Here is an 18,787-nt window from a genome sequence, read left to right on the forward strand (position 1 = left end):
AAAAGTACTAGTCAGCTATATTATACTTACTAGAATAATTAGGAGGAGGGGAGCAGCAAGATATTATCAGTGTTTGAAACTAAATACATGCCAAAGGAAAAGCCTTCTGTTTACTTGTCTTACTGCAACTCAGAACATTAAATAAGGTGAAATAAAGGTAAAATCATTTGTGTTTTTAAAGAACAGGTTTAGTGTCAGGGAAGCAGGCAGCAAATGACATCCTCCTCACAGACTCAAATCTATTTTCCTGGGACTATGTTCAGCCATTATTTGAGATGCCAATCTTTCAGCCTGCTTCAGTATTTTATGTAATTAGCATGAGTCTTTTCAGAGGAATTTCTGCTTTTAGTAAAACGTTTATGTAAATACATCTGGGCATGCAGCTTGCATTGTAACTTAGCCTTATAGAAAACATCCGTTTATCTCCTGAACTAAAAAGGCTTTCCACAATTTTAAGTTTTCAATTAACAGAACATGCAGTTACATGTTTTAGTGATTAGTGTTAGACAATGCTACCTCTGCATTATTTAATTTTAGAGGATTTTTACCAGAAATTTTGATTAGCTAGTAAAGGAAAGTGAATTTATACCAATTTTCAGAGCTTAATTTATTTATTTAGGGTGTTTTTACCCCACTCTTCAGCCGAAAAAGGCTCCCAGAGTGGCTTACAAAGATGAATATTAAGTCAGTCCCTGCTCTCGAGCTTACAGTCTAAAAGACATGACACAAAAGGAAAAGGGATTGGGAAGAAGAAGGGGAAGGAAAGCAAATACACCAATGACTGATGTATAGGACCAGCTTGGTCCCCCCCCTGCGATGATGTTCATCCTGGGAGGCAGGAGGTGCAGCCCCCCAGTGGCCCTCGGTTCTCTAGCCAATGGATGAGGCCAGAGTCTGGAGTCCCAAGCCAGCCTTTCCCAACTTTGGCTCCCCAGACACTGTTGGGCTACAAGGTTGTGAAAGGCTGGATTAAGCATTTCCTTAAGCCACATTAGGTCTATAGAGGTTTACTTACTTGTTGCGGGTAGACTTACAAATAGTACCCCCCACCCCACCCTATTGCAAAGTAACTTACCTGAACTATTTGTTCAAACATATGTGCAAGAGGCAAATAGGAAATGTGTGTGTCGATGGGATTCACTACATATCCACTCTGCAAAAGAGGAGACTACTTAATAGTTACATAAAACGTGCAAATGCCTACCTCCACAACTCTTTCAAACATATGGGCCAGGGGCAAGAAGGAGATTAAGGTATCCTCTGGACTAGGAAAAACTGCTTTCTGTCAGCAGAAGCACCAGTAAGAAGGAGGAAATAGAAACTCATTAGGCAAGATTTAAGTTTAAGATAGTTGCGATCTGTGCAGTGCAAGAACCAAAAGCTATAGTTCTCAACTCTGAGGCAACCAAAAAAACTCACCTTTACTACCGTTAAACCATGAGTTTTAGAAAGATTTGAAAAAGGTGCCTTTGTTTATTTTTTAGTTGCCAAAATTGAGATACTCTTTAGGTAACCAAAGTATTCCCTGCTTTATTCCACATGCAGAAAAGGCTGTCATTTTCATGCCAAAACAACCACCATAACCAAAATCAGTACACATGATCACCGAAGCCATTAGAAAGAACGCAACATGCATCAGGCTAGTCTGGCTAATGCACGCTACTTTCTATACCCCATGGAACAGTTATGTGGCCAAGTCTTTTGGATATCCAGCTTGAACCAACTCTTAAAGTTGAACTGATGTTGCTGTTCTGTGTGAGGTCAATACTTCTCCCCTCTGGACTGGGGTAGCAGACTTCATCAGCAACAACACTCCAACACATTGGATAAAGCTATTGTTACACTTGTGTGCTATGTGCAGGTAAAATATGGATCATTAAAAAGGTACCTTTAACACTGTGACCATGGCAACTTGTGTGTGCTAGAACAATAGTATGTGATATGACAATAGTAATTTACAGACCTATGCTATTACTGTTCTCCCTCAATTGCGCAACTTTCCAATAACCTTTGATATTTCTCCAAGTGGAAGGTACCACTGCACAGGAATACTAAAAAGTTCAACATCAAATGCAAGGTGCAGTTGTGTGGAACCATCTTTTAGAAATAAAGCAATGGTTGCTTAGATCACAACCCCCTTCTGTTGTTAGACAGAATTTCACATTATTTTTAGGGCACAAGGCAGATAGTGTTGAACCTCTCATGTGGACCCTGGGCTAGCATCCTGAGAACCCCTAATTTTAAATACTCAGCCATTTTAGCTGACCAAGATTCTCAAGTCTAATCTTGGGTTATTGAGATCAATAGAAGAGTCATTCTTCAGAGCTGCAAAACTGAATCAGAAAGAACCTTTCACCATCCAAAAAGCTAAATAGGAGCATTAGAAATAAGATGCTGAAATGGTCATCCCTTACTCCCAGGTAGGATTCGCCATTATACTGGAGGCAAAAACAGACATAACTCTCTGGATATATGATATGCACAAGCAGAGGGCAGAGCTAAATAAGGTGCAGCAAAAGCAGAGAAACTTACAGATGAAGATGTTTAAGTAAAACATGACTCAGAGAAAGCAGGCTATTTTCAATAGACAACAAAACCAATCCTCCATCTGATTCATCAGCTACATAGAATTAGGATATTTTCCAGAGACAAAATCCAGAGATAGTTCTGTTATATTATATTATATGCTTAAATGTGCTTTTTTTGCAAGAGTTTTTAAAACCAGCTTTCTACTCCGCCCCTCCTGCCAAATGATTTAGATTCTTAAAACTCATCTGGTTAAAGACAACAGCCTACAAGTAGAGAGGTAACAGTGTACATGATTACAGAATTAACATTTGGTGGTAAACCAAAGTGTTAGACAAATTAAAATGCTAGGAAGGAACTGGTAGAGTACAGATTACTACATACATGGCAAGTCAGGTAGTGTCTGGCACAAATTTAATCTCTGCCATTGATTCTGAGTGGTGTTAGGCAAGACACTCTGAACACCTCTTTACTCCCTGTTGGTACTAGTCAAATACTAGCCTACAACAACCCTTGCAATACTCTGTTAAGCACTAGAACACTCAGACACTCAGTATTACAGAAGCGCTAAATTCTATTAAGAAATTTAGCAGACAAACCCGTATCATGGGACCTGGCTCACCCTGCAATTAAAGTTAACTGAAGCTCCAGGACAGGGTGAATTATAAAACATAACAGACAGTAGATTAATCCACAAAGTATTAACCTTGCCTATATTGATTTAGTGGTTAGAGGAAAATGGCTTAAATTTAAAAAAATGCTAGCAGAATTATTAAAATTGAATACAGAATATTTTTCTACACTCTTCTGCAAAGTTAGACATGCAAATTGCAGTTGTCTGGATCCAACAGTCAGGCTACACCAGGTTTCTTAAATTATGAGAATATTACATTATGAAAGGTTTGAGTGCTTCCTTTTAAAGTGAGCTATGCTCCAAGGTTTTAAAGGATTTTAAATCAGCAAACATTACCTCTGCAGCTTTCACAAACGCTGACATATTGCTCACTATATTTTCGTGCGTAAGCATTGCTCCTTTGGGGTTTCCTAAAGGGAAAAGGTGTTAAAATGTGCAATAGCAGAGATCTATAATCCAGTTTCTAAAAGAGTTCCTGAGAACTCCTGTATATGTCCAGGTAAGTAGATAGACACCCTCACGTTTCCATCAACAGCTGAAGAAAGATACATTCTAATATCCCCAACATTTATTATTTGTCTTTGCCAAAATCTTTTATGAGCTTGGGCTCATAGCAGTTTACTAAAAGATCTGCTTTTATAGTATTAACACAACTTCTCTCCATACGATTGCAATCCAGGTATCTCAAGATTCAAGTACATGTTTAGAAGCCAGTCACACACACACACACACACACACACACACACACACACACCAATATCTGCAGTTTAATTTAGGAAGGACTAACAGAAGTATATTCACTACAATTTTTAAATTTCTCCAGCATGTGATCTAGAAAGAACATCCTACCCCCTCCCCACTGTAAGCAAGATTTTGTTCTCATACTACAAGACTTAGAGAGCAAACCTATGGCCCCTAGACAGCGACGGGGGGTGGGGTGGGGGGTCGCACAGGATAGTTTGGATTCCTGGTTCCGAGGTTGACAACAATGCTCTGACCTCAGACCCAGGAGTCCGAGCTCCCTACCCGCTCCCTGCCAGCACAGAGAGGACTATGCCAGCTGCCTTTCCAAGGTCGCAAAGGCAACCTTAGAAGGAAGGAAGGGAAAGGTGGCATGCCAGTGTGCAGGGAAGGGATGGTTTACATCATATCTCCAGGTCTCCCCAGCCTCCTTTCTTCCCCTTTCCCAATGCCTCAGATAGATGGGCAAAAAAGTCCATCTAGCAAAAATGCAGAGCAGGAGAAGCATGGAGGCAACAATTGTCTCTGTGCTTCTCCCGCTCTGCATAGGATGCCTATCAGCCTCCGAGTTTGGACAGGATTGCGCCCTTAGTTCTAAGACAAGCATACCTGTAGTTCCACTGGTGAAACAGATTACGGCTAAGTCTTCTGGTTTTGGAATCTAAGAATAAGAAATTAGTTGCTAGTATTATGGATTTTAAATGGTTCACATACCGTTTGTAAGATTAAAGAAGTTAAGCAATAGGTCTTATATAGATGTATGCTACTTACTACAGGTTTGTGTTTGTGGGCTCTTCCCAATTCCTTTAAAGAAAAAGGAGAGATGGCAAATTAGATGGGAAGCTAAAGTCATCTTCATAATTTCCAGATTATTATAAGGAGCTGCACTGACTACTGCTTTTCATTAGCTAGTTTCTAACCAAGACTAATGCTGTTTGGAAGACAGCCTATATTCATCCAAATTGGTTGCACTGTTTCTAAAAGCCTAACAGTTTTTTTAGAAAGCATGTATAAAACATATTAGCAAAATAACTCAAATTCTTGAAGACAATTGATGGTTATGACCTGTACTCAACAAAAAGGTCTACAGATTCTGATCTGTTCCCTCTCTCAATGAACTAGAATTGGTAAAACTTCCAGCGGCAGCACAGTATTTGTTTGATCACATGCAGTTAATTCCAAGACAACTCTAGACCAGCACTCAGTGCCCCGTAATATTAAACATCTTGGAACATGCATGAGGAATGTACCAGAAACACGCCAAATTCTCAACTCCTTACTTTTAAATTCATCACTTTCATTAATATCACAACATTAAGAATTCTTTAAAAAGCACATTCCTTCACTAAATGAAGCAATACTCATGCTGATAGTACAGCATTTGGAGCTGCCTGCCCTATGATTCAGTAAACAGGCAAATGATTAAAGTGTGTTTGCGCCATGTTGGGTGTATCAGTGCTCCTTTGACGTAACACCCTCCGACTTCAATTTTCTGAAGGTAATGAAGATGGGGTGGGGGTAGGGAAAGGAAAGATAAAATATAGCTTGGACTGCCAGAATAGAACTTCAAGAGTGAATCCCTACCTTGGAAATTGGTATAAAGCAAACCAACCTGATGGTTGGGAGGCAGTAATCTAGGCTAAACAGGTTCCTATGAGGATAAACAAGCCTTTCCCCAGGAGTCTCTTCAATGCTACCATTTCTGTAGCAGGCATTATCCTTTTGGCTCTTGCTATTACAATGACATTTTCTATGAAATTGATAAGCAAAACATCTTATCACTGTGGCAACAGTGATTCTGAGTTAACAGGGATGGGAAATTCAGAAAGGAATGGACATCCCTGAGTATCAAGCCAAGTTAATCTTGTAGTTGTTCCAGTGACAAGTCTGTCACCCAAAGGAGGATTAAACAAGTCATTTGATATTCAGTAGTCTAAGGGTGAAACACCCAGAGAGCTTTGGCTATTGGGCGGTATAAAAATGAAATAAGGGTGCTTCCAGACTGGAAGCAGGAAGGCTCATAGCGTAAAATCCAACATAAGTCCTACTTAGATTAGACCAAATGAAATTCATTTCAGTGGGTCTACTCTAAGTAAGACATATACTGAACTTTACCCCTAGTGCTACCCATCAGAAGGCACTATGAAGCTATCCTGTATTTTCTTCCTTAACAGTTTTTTTGAAGTGAGAAAAAAACAATGGAAGTAGTGGTGGGAAAACATGAGTGGAAGACGATGTCTGGATTCCAAATAAAATTCCTTTAATTAGGCAGGGTGATGGCACAATAAAAGCCTCATCTGGAAGCACCCTAAGCAACTAGAAACATGTAGGCATCGGCACTAGATGCATCAGGCTCTCAGAAGTTGGGTTTCATTTTGTGCTGTGCGATGCAGATGTTAAGGATTCTTGAAGAATCAGTTTGAAAGTTTACGGAAGAGCTACATAATAAAACCTTAAGAAACATTATAAGGTAACAATTTATGTACAAGACCACTTTCGATCTTTGTTACAGTGACATTTTATGAATTAGGACTACAGAGATTTATTTGAACACTTGTCAAGTGCAAATCTTGCAGAATTGACACAACCTTTGAACCAGCCATATTAGTTTGTATATCATTAATCTTGGCAAATGTTTAGAATCATTTAGGTATTCTGAAATATCAACAGCAATGTGTAAACTGGGCAGGAGGTTCAGTCTTCATTGTGGAAAGTCCAAGCTTTATATTTCACTCACTGGTCAAAGAGCAGTGTTTTGTAACTGGCTAAACTTCACTTCTTTCTTGCATTCATTAAGGCAATTGGCTATCTCATCAAAACTGGAGGCTGTCCTAGAAGCTGTTCTGCTTACCTCAATTTCTTTCAAACTGACGATATCTACTCCACATTTCTTTCCACGAGCCACAAGCTCACTGTCAAAGGGATCCATGATCACAATCGTTTTGAGGACTGACATTTCTCCTTTCTCAGAGCTATCCAGCAGAAGTTTAGCTTTTTCAGGCTTATCACAAAAAACCAGTGATAGGTCAGCTAAATTGGGAAGAAAGACAGCAAATACGTTCAAACTTTAAGTAATTAGAACCAGCGTTATCTTTTCATGAAGTCCAATTTATTTCTGCATGAAAGACTATGAAACCGAGATTTAGAGCAATTTACATTTTGTACATTTGATTTGATTTACTTTGCTGTAGAGGCCAACATGGGGAAATTGCTGCTTCTCCCAAGCCATTCTAACCAGAGACTACAAGAATCTTTGGGCTCATTTCCTACTGTCAGCAAGTCCTAGTGTCTACCAAAGGCAAGCTGTTAGAGGCTACTTGATCCTAGTCCTTGATATTCTGTTGCTATTTATTATTTATTTAAAACATTTGTATTCTGCCCTATATCATTAGGATCTCAGGGCAGTGTACCAATAAAATCAATTTAAACAGTGTAAAACAACAAATAATTTAAATAGCTAAAAACATACTAAATCATTAAGCTAGCCAATACCAATTTAAAATCTAAAACAATAAAACAGTTAAAGCAGTGTACAAACTTAGGGAATCCAATTAGCTCTCAAAGGCTTTAGTAAAAAGCCATGTTTTAACTTGGCGCTGAAATAAAACCACTGTCTGCGCCAATAAGGACTCCAAGGGGAGGGCATTCCACAACCAGGGTGCCACAGCAGAAAAAGCTGTCTCCCATGTCCCACCATAGTGTATATCTCGCACTGGTGGGATGCAGATGAGGGCTCCTCCAACACATCTCAATCCTCGGGCAGGCATATATAGGGAGAGGCGCTCCCTTAAATATTGAAGTCCCAAGCCACCGAGGGCTTTAAATGTCATCACTAGCACCTTGAATTCGGACTGGAAACGTATTGGCAGCCAGTGCAATTCCTTTAAGACCAGTGTTATGTGATCTTTCCATGATGTTCCAGTCAATAGTCTAGCTGCTGCATTTTGTACTAACTGCAACTTCTGAGTCATCTTCAAGGGCAGCCCCACGTAAAGTGCATTGCAGTAGTCTAATCGGGAAGTTACCAGTGCATGCACTACTGTGGCTAGGTTATCCCTGTCCAGGAAAGGCTGTAGCTGGTGGATCAGCCAAACCTGGCTCTAAGTACTCCAGGCCATGCAGTTCACCTGGGCCTCCAGTGACAGGGACGGATCTAGGAGTACTCCCAAGCTACGCACCTGCTCCTTCAGGGGGAGTGCAACCCCATCCAGGACAGGTCACTTACCCAATTCCTAGACTCAGGAACCACCAATCCACAGAGCTTCCATCCTGTCAGGATTTACCTTCAGTTTATTGGCCCTCATCCAGCCCATTACAGCCTCCAGGCACTGGTCCAGCACCTTCACTACCTCAGCTGACTCCGACGACAAGGACAAGTAGAGCTGAGCATCATCAGTGTACTGGTGACACCCCCACCCCAAACCCCTAATGACCTCACCCAAGAGCTTCATATGGATGTTGAACAGCATGGGGTATAGAATCGAACCCTGTGGCACCCCATAGCTTAATAGATATGGGGTAGAACAGGAATCCCCCCAATACCACTCTCTGAAATTGGCCCTGCAGGTAGGAGCGGAACCACGGTAGCACAGTGCCCCCAACTCCTATTCCACAGAGCCGATCCAGTAAGATACTGTGAACAATGGTATCAAAAGCCACTGAGGGATCCAGGAAGATCAACAGGGTAGCACTTCCCTTGTCTTTCACCTGGAATAGGTCATCAGTCAGAGGAACCAAGGCCATTTCAGTGCCGTACCCTGGCCTGAAACTCTACTGAAATGGGTCCAGGTAATCAGTTTCCTCCAAGAACGTCTGAAGCTGCCCAGCCACCACACGCTCAAGCACCTTGCCCAAAAAGGGGATATTAGCGATGGGACGATAGTTCTCGCACACTTCTGGGTCCAGGGAGGTCCTCTTCGGGAGTGGGTGCGCTACAGCCCCTTTCAAGGTGGTAGGCGCCACCCTCTGACAGAGCGAAGCGTTTACCACCCCCTGGACCCAACCAGCCAATCCACCCCTGCTGGATTGTATTAGCCAAGATGGGCAAGGGTCAAGCGTACATGTGGTGGGACGGACTGATTCTAGCATCTTGTCCACGTCATCAGGCTGCAACAACTGAAACTGATCCCAGGAAACACAACCAGACAGAGAACTAGACACCTCCCCAGACTCTGCAATAACTGAGGCATCAAGTTGCTACAGCAGCTTTCAAGTGAATTCCACAAATAATTTCCAATTGCAAAGTTAGTTGTATTCAGTGATGTTCAGGTCCTATTAGAGGGTTTTCAGTAATAACAGTATTGCATATGTACATATTCAGATGATGAGGAAGGCGGAACATACCTTTATTTACAGTGTAAGTGATAGCTTCTGCCCCAAGAGTGTCATAAAGGGGTACAGTCACCATAGAGTAAGTGTAGCATCCTTGTTCAATGATAACCCACTGCAAGAGAAGCAAAATTAATGTAGCACTTATTTGCCAAGAATGGTACTACAGTCAGCTTGCCTAGTTTTGGTATTTTAACAATAGCATTCAAACACTGACTCAGGTTTGGAAGTGTCGGCCTCATTTGTTTTCAAAACATGCTGTTACCATCTATGAACTATGCAGTAAGGGCAGCTCCACACATTACAACTGTTGCTGTGGAAAAACACCACTCCTTCCTGCAAATATGTAGCTTGTGGATATCACAAGAATGTACACTTCTTTAAAAGCCAGTGCTTGTATGTCTGGGAAACATGGTCCTAATCAGGTTCCCTAGACATGTGTTTACTCATACAGTTTTCCTGCACCAAACCAATGTACTGTTCAGTTATTAAACATTTGTGTTAAGCAGTTTTCTTCCACATGAAGTACTGGCTACAGAAAGATGCAGTTATGCCACTTTACTATGTCAAGAATGACGGGACCTCTGCACTAATTCTCTAAGTTTTTGTTCAGCACTTGAGGACTTCGTCACTGACATATGCAAGTTTTAATATATTAGGCAAGTATGTGAAATGTCCTTATGTACCAACTCTCCTTGATTGGTTGATTATATATAGGCCAACCTATATATGTTCACACCATAGTAGTTGTTCATGCAAGAACTATAGTTGCTATCAAAACCATGACCTGAGGCAAGGTATGTGAATATCTAGGCTAGATGAAATTTAGATTGAGTACTAAACATGGGACTAGAAGCAACTAGACTGGCAGCTGATGTACAACAGTCAAAAGCTGTGCTCTTGGTGGCATGTGCCACTGTCATACAAACCAAAGGTCATAATCCAGTCTTGAAATATATTGTCCACCTTGTACCAAAAGCAGAAGGCCTATGTCAGAATATGCCACATACCTCTTCTGAACAAATACACACTTCAGTGGCATTTGGATTTCTTACCAGCACAGCATAGTGCAATCTAATCCAAACTGCAACAAATGATTCTCCATCCCTTAAAGGACAAGAAGGGAGAAGGAAAAATCTAGGTAGCACTATCATTACAGGAAGAGGTCCAGAGAAACAGGTAGAAGGGGCTGGGACAGAGAAAGGCTCACATGAGCATAGATAAACTCCTACATAGAAAGGGGAGCTGTGGGGAAGGCACAGGTAAGCAACAACTGTGCCAGGGGTCAAAAGCAGTACAGAGGGTGCACTACTGCAAAGCTCCCTTCTTCCCATCTACGACTGAAAGCTATCATATCACCTACCTCTGCTAATTGAGAAAGCTGAATGGACAAACAATGTTTTGTTAAATGGCTGCTGGCAAGTTTCTTGGATGCTAAGAAAAGTTGAAATTTTCTTTATGCATACTAGGGTTATTGGAGAGATCTCTGCAACGGAATCAAATGAGTTTGGATTTCTATGAATCCAACCTGTGGATTCCCCAGCAGACCAGCTTTTCCTGAGTCGCACAGATTCCATGGACTTGAGGACTGTTTTTTTTACTTTCTGGAATTTTAAGCAAATTTAGTCGTAGGAAAATATGTACAATAAAAAAAACACCGGCCGAAAACATGTATTTCCCTCATAGGTTAAAACATGAAAATGTGCATTTGGGGGAGGAGTTGCACAATTTTGGAGGGATTTATACATTTTTGCAAGTGAGAATTTGTGCAAACGTGAATTTGCATAAATCTGGAAAATGGAAAAAATCTAATTCCACCAATGGAGACAACAGAATGAAAGGTACCTGACAATCTGCAAAAATGCAAATTGAAATAGTACATCTATTTACAAAATCTGTACATCTAATGCATACTATTGATACAATTGTTTCAATTATGTTAAGTTCCATTTAGTCAATCCATGCACTGACCATAGCAACCCATGCCAACACAGCGTTCAGCATGAGTTGGCTCTTGCGATGAAGTTATGAGCCAAATTTTGACTTCTGTGTGTGTCTTACAATGGTATCAGTCACACACTGTGAGCCTGAATCAACACCAAGGGGAATAACTCCCCCCCCCCCCCCCAGTACTTCGATACAAGATCACTCATACTTTCCCTGGCATATTCTATCAAGACATCACTGAAATTCAGCATTTAAAATTCTACCCGTTAGATGTATTTATTTTCAAATCTTTTGTAGTTTGGGGGTGGGGGGAGAGAAAGAGAGAATAAATCCACTTCTGAATCTTGTTTCTCAGGGCCAATTCATATTGCCACTCTGGGAGGAACGGGACATGGTGAACACATGCTGATGAAAATGGTAGAGTTTCTCCCTCCATTGTAATACTGGAAGTGTAAAAGTCATGAAACTGGCTGCTGTTGGGGAGGTGGAAGATGCAGATAAGAAGAGACCAAAAGGTTACCATTTTCAGCACCTGCTCTATGTTAGTCATTACTTCCACCATGTATAAGTGCACTGCTGACGAACACAGCTCCGTGGCTCCTCCAGACCAGACCAGTGTTCTATAAGTAGCAGATACAGTCAACAGAAGAAGCAGCAATAACTCTAGGCTGCTTGAACAGGTGAGCTAAGCTATATACTTCATGAGAAGGCAAACCCACCTCAAGTGTCACTAACCAAGCCAACCAAGGCAGCAGGGCCTGGGTGACTAGACCAAGCCTTCCATATCCAAAACCCATACATGAAGTTGTGCCAAGGGGAAGTTGTACTGAGATGCAAAGCTATACTACTCAATTCTCTCATCTCATAAGTTTAGTAAGTATAATGATCCTTGATTACCTCAGGCCTGTTCTGTGAAAAGATTCCTACATACTGATCAGGAGATGGTTTGAAGCCTCTGTTGAGAAGTGCTGAACCAACGCATTCTGCTCTTTCTGCAGTCTGGGGTGGGGAGAAAAATTGTGATATCTCTTAAATGCTGTATCACTTACCAGTGCTGTGCTAGTGTGTATGCATTTCTGGTTTTCTATTTTATGCCATTCAGCCTCTTCAGTAATTACTAGCCACTTAACGCATTCACACAGATAAGGTATTAGACAGGTATTTTACAAGATCAATTCTCACCCTGTCATATATGACAGAAGAATAACAGAACTCTTACATGGAATTTTGCCTTGATATCAGATCCTCTCACAGATGCTTTGCCCAGCTTTGAGACAAGAGGCAGCTGCTACAGCATATCTTACACATAAAGAGCATTTCCCAGTAGCTATGGCTATGCATCAATGAATATTCCAGGAAATTGAAACTGTATGGCTTGGATCCAGTGAAGCACCAGCAAAAGGGTTTGTGCAGAAGGTGACTTTCCTGCTTCTTCCTTCCAGCCCCTTGAGCGTACCAAAAGGCCTCTCCCAATATACACCACTTCAGGGCCATCCCCAATAATGGCATACAACTGCCTACATTCTGGCTGGAGGATATTCCCTTTCCCACAAATATGGTTGTAAGTGCTGGAGCCCTTGCAGAAGAGGTTTTAGTCCTTAGCAGGATAGGATGTCCTCAATAGAGCTGGCGGCTAGACTCCATAGGTTGTTCTAGCAATCTTCAGTGGTAGCAGCAATGTAACAGGATCCATATTTCTACCATCCTGTGCCTATGCCACTTTTTGGCCAGGTCAAACCGCCCCTGCCAGGGAAGGGAGGAGTGAAGGAAACATCAGTTCCACTGGCCTTTGATCCCACTATGCCTTTTCCTCATGGTCAAGCAGACAGAAAGGCAAACACATTGAAATGGGCAAGGCAAACCCACACATTAAAGTGGATGGGGCTAAGTTCTTGGACATGGCCCAGAGAGAAAACAGCCTTTGCCATGAAGGACCCCACCCAAAAAGAGATACTCAAAGTGAATCTGGAGACAGTGTATCATTAACATTCTTTTATTCCCACCAGGCCTGGAGGGGGCCCTAGATAAAATCTCTGGTGGCTCAGGAGGGTAGAGATTCCTTTCTTAGGGTGAGGAAGTGAGGCTGGTGGCTACTAGGAGGACAGCCTTTTCTGCTGTGGCCCCTGGCTGTGGAATGAACTCCCTAAGAGGTTCGCCTGGTGCCTACATTGTTCTTCTGGTGCCAGGTGAAGACCTTTTTATTCTCCCAGTATTTTAGCTTCTTAATCTTTTTAGCTCTGGTGTTTTAAATTTGTATTTTAAATGACTGCACTGCTGCTAGGTTTTATTCTGGTTGTACTGTTATATTGTGGTTTTAGGTTTTTATATTTTATATTGTTTTATGCTGCACTTTGTAGTTTTAATTTTTGTGAACCGCCCCGACAGCTTCCGGTATCGGGCGGTATAGAAATGAAATTGATGATGATGATGAGGACAGCACTGAAGCTAGACTGTATGCTGTTACATCTGAGCAGGATGTATGTCTACAGTATAAGAAGATGCATGCACAGCTGAACATAAATCAGTGGTGACGTTTTGCCTTCTAGACACTTCCTATGTCTTATCAGGTTGATGTTCATACCAAAGCCTTACCAGATCAAGAGAAGGAAACAGGACCTTTGATTTCAAAACACACATGTTGGACTTATTTCTGAAAGGACAGATTGTAGCCAAATAGAATCAGCCTTATACAGCCTCTGTGTATAAAAGGTCAAAGTCTCAAAGCTACACACAGATTTTAAACAAGATTCACAGTAGATTCACAGTTACAAACATTGCTGTAGAACTTGTGTTAATGGATTTACTTTGAGCAAGGGTGGGGCGCCCATTTCAGCCCAAGGGCCAAATTCGATTTCAGAGAAGCTCTCCAGAGCCACGTTCCCATAGTGGGTAGGGGCAAAGGCAAAAGGGGTGGGGCCAAAATACAAAACATGCCAGCACGTTGTAGCTGAAAGCTCTTCCTGCCAGTAACTCAGTCTTAGGGAGAGGCATTCCAAGCTTTTACAATGAGGGGGAAAAAGCGTTCAAAAGCAGGAAAACCACCCCATGGTTGGTGGTCAGGGGAAAGGGGTATGGCTATCTGGGAACCCGGAGGACCAAACCTGGACCCTAAGACAGCCAGATTTGGCCCACAGGCCTGAGGTTCTCCACCCCTGACTTTGAGCATAATTTTACTTTAAGGTAGAAGAGCTGAACTGTCTCAGCAGATTTAATATCTAGGAAGTAGTCACACATACCACACAGCATCAACATCATCTGAACTCTTGTCAAAGCCAAGAGGGGTTCCGCAACTATTCTGACGATTCATTTGTACTGGGTACAAACTATGCAGAAAGTTCTGAATTTAGACTATTTCAACAATGTTTAGACTCATTCATAACATGCTCAATTTGCAGGAAATTTCCCATCCCCACCCACACGCAACGGCAACCTCTGACAATTCCCCCTCTCCCCTGGCAGCACATCCCCCACCCCACCCAGTGCTCCTCCAGACAGGCTTTTCTGGTTCCGGTTGGGGTAGGGAGGGCACAGGAAGCTTAAGTTCACAGTAGAAAGCTTATCTCAAGATCCAAGTCAATATTTTTTGTATAAGACATCTTGAAATTGCTAACCAGAGTCTGGGCTGTTAGGCGAGTGTGCAGGACAGGAAGCCTAAATGCTAGGGATACTTAACAGCAGATTTAAACCCAAAGAATGTAACTCTAAACTATGCATCCAAAAATTGCAGCTCTCAAAATTCTCCAATACAACAATTTTTGCAATGAAAGAAACTTAGGCTACAATCCTATACCTATTTGCCAGAGAGTAAGCCCCACTCAACGGGACTTACTCCTGAGCAGACATATACATAGGAGTGTGCTGTTAAATCACTGGAGGCATTCCCTGCCCCCCTGCCCCTCCCACTAATCATATTACCACATAGAATTGTGTCCATTTACCTCCTTGTAAGAGATCCATTCATATGGCTGATTTGGTTTCCTTACACCCAAGCAGGGGCCATTGTCTACAGAGATATAAAAGTTTAAAGGGTTACATAATTTTAGCAAACCTCCTCCCTGCCTCCAAGGAGAGATTCAATTTCACTCCATTATCAAATTATTCTGGTCTAGACTTTTAAATTATAATCCTAAAGTTGAAAATGCATGTACAAGTTTCCATTCCTCACAAGAGTTAATACTGCAAACCCCTCAACTCATGCAGATTGAGATGAGAACTATGTAAACTCCTGTCCTCAAGTCCTGAAAGTTTAGCCGATTAGTACTTGGAGCTCACTTTGCTTTTCCACTATACATGGATTTTTAGATCCAGTATACCATGTGGTACTACTCCATGAAAGTCATTAAGGTGGCCAGACTCTGCCTAACCATTCTTTCCCAAAGTATCAGTACTCACTTGACACATGTAGACCCCTTTGGAAGATATCATAAACTGTTCTCACATCATCATAGTAGTATGTCACTGGCTCATCACTGTCAAGTAACGATGATCGTCGGGCATGCTCTTCACCCTGTAGAAAGGGAGGTGAAAGTTAAACATTCTCCATAGCCTTCTGTGCCACTCCATACAAAATCAGACAGCAATAACTAAGTAATTAGGATGTTACAACAATTTATCAAATTAGGAAGCATGTTAAAGAAATAAAACTCTGGGTAAAAACTGAACATTAGTTCATGGTATTAAGGGCACAATCCTTTGCACATTTAGACAGAAACAACCCTTTTTTCTGTCTAAACACGCATAGGATTGTGTGCCCCAAGTAATTTTCTACCCCATTTCATTCCTAGTACAATGCTAAAGAATATGTACAGCCACTGTTAAATCCCAGCTAAGTTGCATTCGGTTGAGGTGTAAACAAGAACAAAAAGTACTGCCAATATCTTAGTCTAGTTGCAGAGTACTTTGGAAGCATGTCTAAGTCAGTTCTGGAACTGGTAGTTTGGTAGAACTATTCCCACTAACTTGTTTGAATAAGAGAAACAAATTGAACTTAAAATGTATATTAGTCTCTGTAAGCTATGGGATTCACTAGTCAGTGCAAATTATTAATTTCTCACTGCCACTAAAACCAAATTAAAGCTGGCAGAGTATATAGGTTAAAGTTAGATTTATGTTGTGATGACTTTATGTAACTGCTTGGTTCCAAGTTACAATTTTTGGAAACTGTCATGGCTAAAGCAATAATCTACTGCAGCAGGGGTGCACAACCCGCAGCCTACATGAAGCCCCCCCAAGCAATTTATCGCAGCCCCCCGTGCCCTGCAATGCTTTGCAATGCAAAGTTACCACCAATTTGCTGCCAAGATCACAGCTTTACTGCTGCTTATGCCACCAGTAAAGCTATGACTGTGATTGCAGTTGATGGGGTAACCCAAAGCTGTGTGGTGGCGCTGTGTGTGAACGCGTGCGTGTCTCTATATATATTTATAATGACAGAAGGTGTGCGAGCGCACTCGTGTGGCCCCCGGCCTCTTAGCAGACACCTGATGTGGCCCTCAGGGCAGAAAAGATTGTGCACCCCTGATCTATAGTTTATGAAGTTCTTCATGAGTGCAACCTTTTGGGTTGGGCCCTGTGACCAAACCCACTAACCATACAAATCATACAGAGGTGTGGGATCTCTCCTCCTCTACCACCTGTGCTACTGCTCTAGCAGCAGTGCTTAAGTTCTTTACATTTACTCAGGAAAACTGTTCAGAATGAGTTCTTAAGAGATTTCTCTTGTACTTTAGTATTCATACCAGAATAGAGATACAAGTACATGCCCTGCACAAATGTGTAGCGTATTTGTAACCTCCTTCCACTTTACACAGTGTTACTCCTGCTTGGAAGGCAATTACCTGGAAGCACCTTCTTTGTGTATTTACAAACTGTTCGCTATGGAAAGGCATTGTTCAATGTTTTCTAGTTCAACTGGTTCCAAAACAGTTCTTGCACAGGGTTTTATATTTAAAAACTGACACCGATATAAATGCTACTTACTGGTGTTTACATCAAAGCTTAACTGAAATAATCAGTCAGTTGGTACTCTCCAGATGACAATGAATGAACTAGAAGGACCACACAAGCCATGAATGAAAAGGTATGATCATTGCAGAATACAAAGCATGCCCTCTACTGTAGAGTATAATACTGTAGAGTATAATCAGGCCTGATTCAAAGAGCTGGTATTAACATTCAAAACGGTAAATGGCATGGGGGTCAAGTTATATGAAGGATCACCTCTTCCCATATGTACTTGCCCGAACCCTAAGATCACCTTCAGGGGTCTTTCTCTGGGAGCCATGTCAAGGAAGTAAGGTGGGTGGCTACCAGGAAGAGGGCTTTTCTGCTGTGGCAGCCCAGCTTTGGAATGAGCTCCCTAGAGAGGTTTGCCTGGCACCTACGTTGTACTCCTGCCGGGGCCAGGTGAACACCTTTTTTTATTTTCCCAGCATTTTAGCACTCTAGTCTTTTAGCAATGCTGTTTTAAATCTGTATTTTAAATCTCTACATTGTTGCTAAATTTTATTCTAGTTGTACTTTTATATTGTAGTACTAAGCTTTCATATTTTATATTGTTTTATGCTGTATTTCGTGTTTTTAATTTTTGTGAACCACCCAGAGAGCTTCAGCTATTGGGCAGTATGGAAATGAAATAATAAAGAATAAGAGCAAGTGTTATATTGTGATCCCTCACTATTCTGCAGTTTAAGTCCTAAGTTTTCAACAACCCCAAAAAGCAAATACTATTATTCACTCAGGTAAGAAATTCCTGTGCAACACACATAGTTAAATAAGGCATGATGCAACCCAATGTCTACTGGAATGAGAATCTTATAAGCTCTCTTGCTACATTCTACTTTATCCTTCTATTACCCTTTTATTTACACTGCTGCATAATCACGGATTATGCAGCAGCAGCAAACCTGAGTTGGCCAAGAAATATATATTCTTTAGAGCATGAAAGGTGGTTGCACCTTCTTAAAACAGGCCTACCTGTATCATCGAAGTGTGCTACATTCACACATTTAAGTGTAACTAAATGCAGTATACTCCAGCAAAAGAGATCGTTACCTTGTCGTGGTGCTGGAGCTTGAGCACCTCAATAATGCTATGAGCTAAACCGTGAAGGGACACCCAAGACGGGAAGGTCATGGCAGAGAGGTCAGACTAAATACGATCCCTGGGGAAGGTAACAGCAACCCACCCCAGTATTCTTGCCATGAAAACTAAATGGATCAGTACAACCAGAGATGTCGGTATACCATCAGAAGATGGGACTCCCAGGTTGGAAGAGTTCAGTTAGCCCCAGATGTGATGACGCAGCTTGCTCAAAGCCGAAAGGATGGCTAGCGGCCGACGGTGCTGGTGGTGAACGATGAATCCGATGTTCTAAAGATCAACACACCATAGGAATCTGGAATGTAAGATCTATGAGCCAGGGCAAATTGGATGAGGTTATTGGGGAGATATCAAGATTAAATATAGACATTTTGGGTGTCAGTGAACTGAAATGGACTGGAATGGGCCACTTCACATCAGATGACCACCAGATCTACTACTGTGGACAAGAGGACCACAGAAAAAATGGAGTAGCCTTTATAATTAATAATGAAGTGGCTACAGCAGTGC

At 41.6% G+C, this 18,787-nt stretch overlaps 1 protein-coding gene across 29 annotated transcripts in view; it reads right to left on the bottom strand.

The window, feature by feature from the left end:
• The window catches only part of ACSL1 (acyl-CoA synthetase long chain family member 1), a 58,396-nt gene that overhangs the window by 16,275 nt on the left and 23,334 nt on the right, over positions 1-18,787 (bottom strand). For 16 of the 29 annotated variants that reach the window (XR_014792140.1, XR_014792139.1, XM_084856560.1 and 13 more), the window contains 9 exons: positions 15,569-15,683; positions 15,115-15,179; positions 12,074-12,175; positions 9,245-9,344; positions 6,753-6,931; positions 4,673-4,705; positions 4,511-4,562; positions 3,497-3,570; positions 1,076-1,153 (listed from right to left, as the gene is read on the bottom strand). Coding sequence is in view for 26 of the 29 variants with exons in the window: in XM_084856560.1 (XP_084712686.1) it covers positions 1,076-1,153; positions 3,497-3,570; positions 4,511-4,562; positions 4,673-4,705; positions 6,753-6,931; positions 9,245-9,344; positions 12,074-12,175; positions 15,115-15,179; positions 15,569-15,683 (798 nt within the window). In the remaining 3 variants the exon portion in view is untranslated. Of the gene's footprint in view, positions 1-1,075; positions 1,154-1,204; positions 1,283-3,496; positions 3,571-4,510; positions 4,563-4,672; positions 4,706-6,752; positions 6,932-9,244; positions 9,345-12,073; positions 12,176-15,114; positions 15,180-15,568; positions 15,684-18,787 lie in introns of all 29 variants that reach the window. The other 13 variants (XR_014792141.1, XM_084856551.1, XM_084856545.1 and 10 more) reach the window with 1 other exon arrangement.

The sequence above is a fragment of the Heloderma suspectum genome, chromosome 5 (genome assembly GCF_057233095.1).
Source record: "Heloderma suspectum isolate Gila_16-S chromosome 5, 16-S_ref, whole genome shotgun sequence".
NCBI classification, from domain to species: Eukaryota; Metazoa; Chordata; class Lepidosauria; order Squamata; family Helodermatidae; genus Heloderma; species Heloderma suspectum.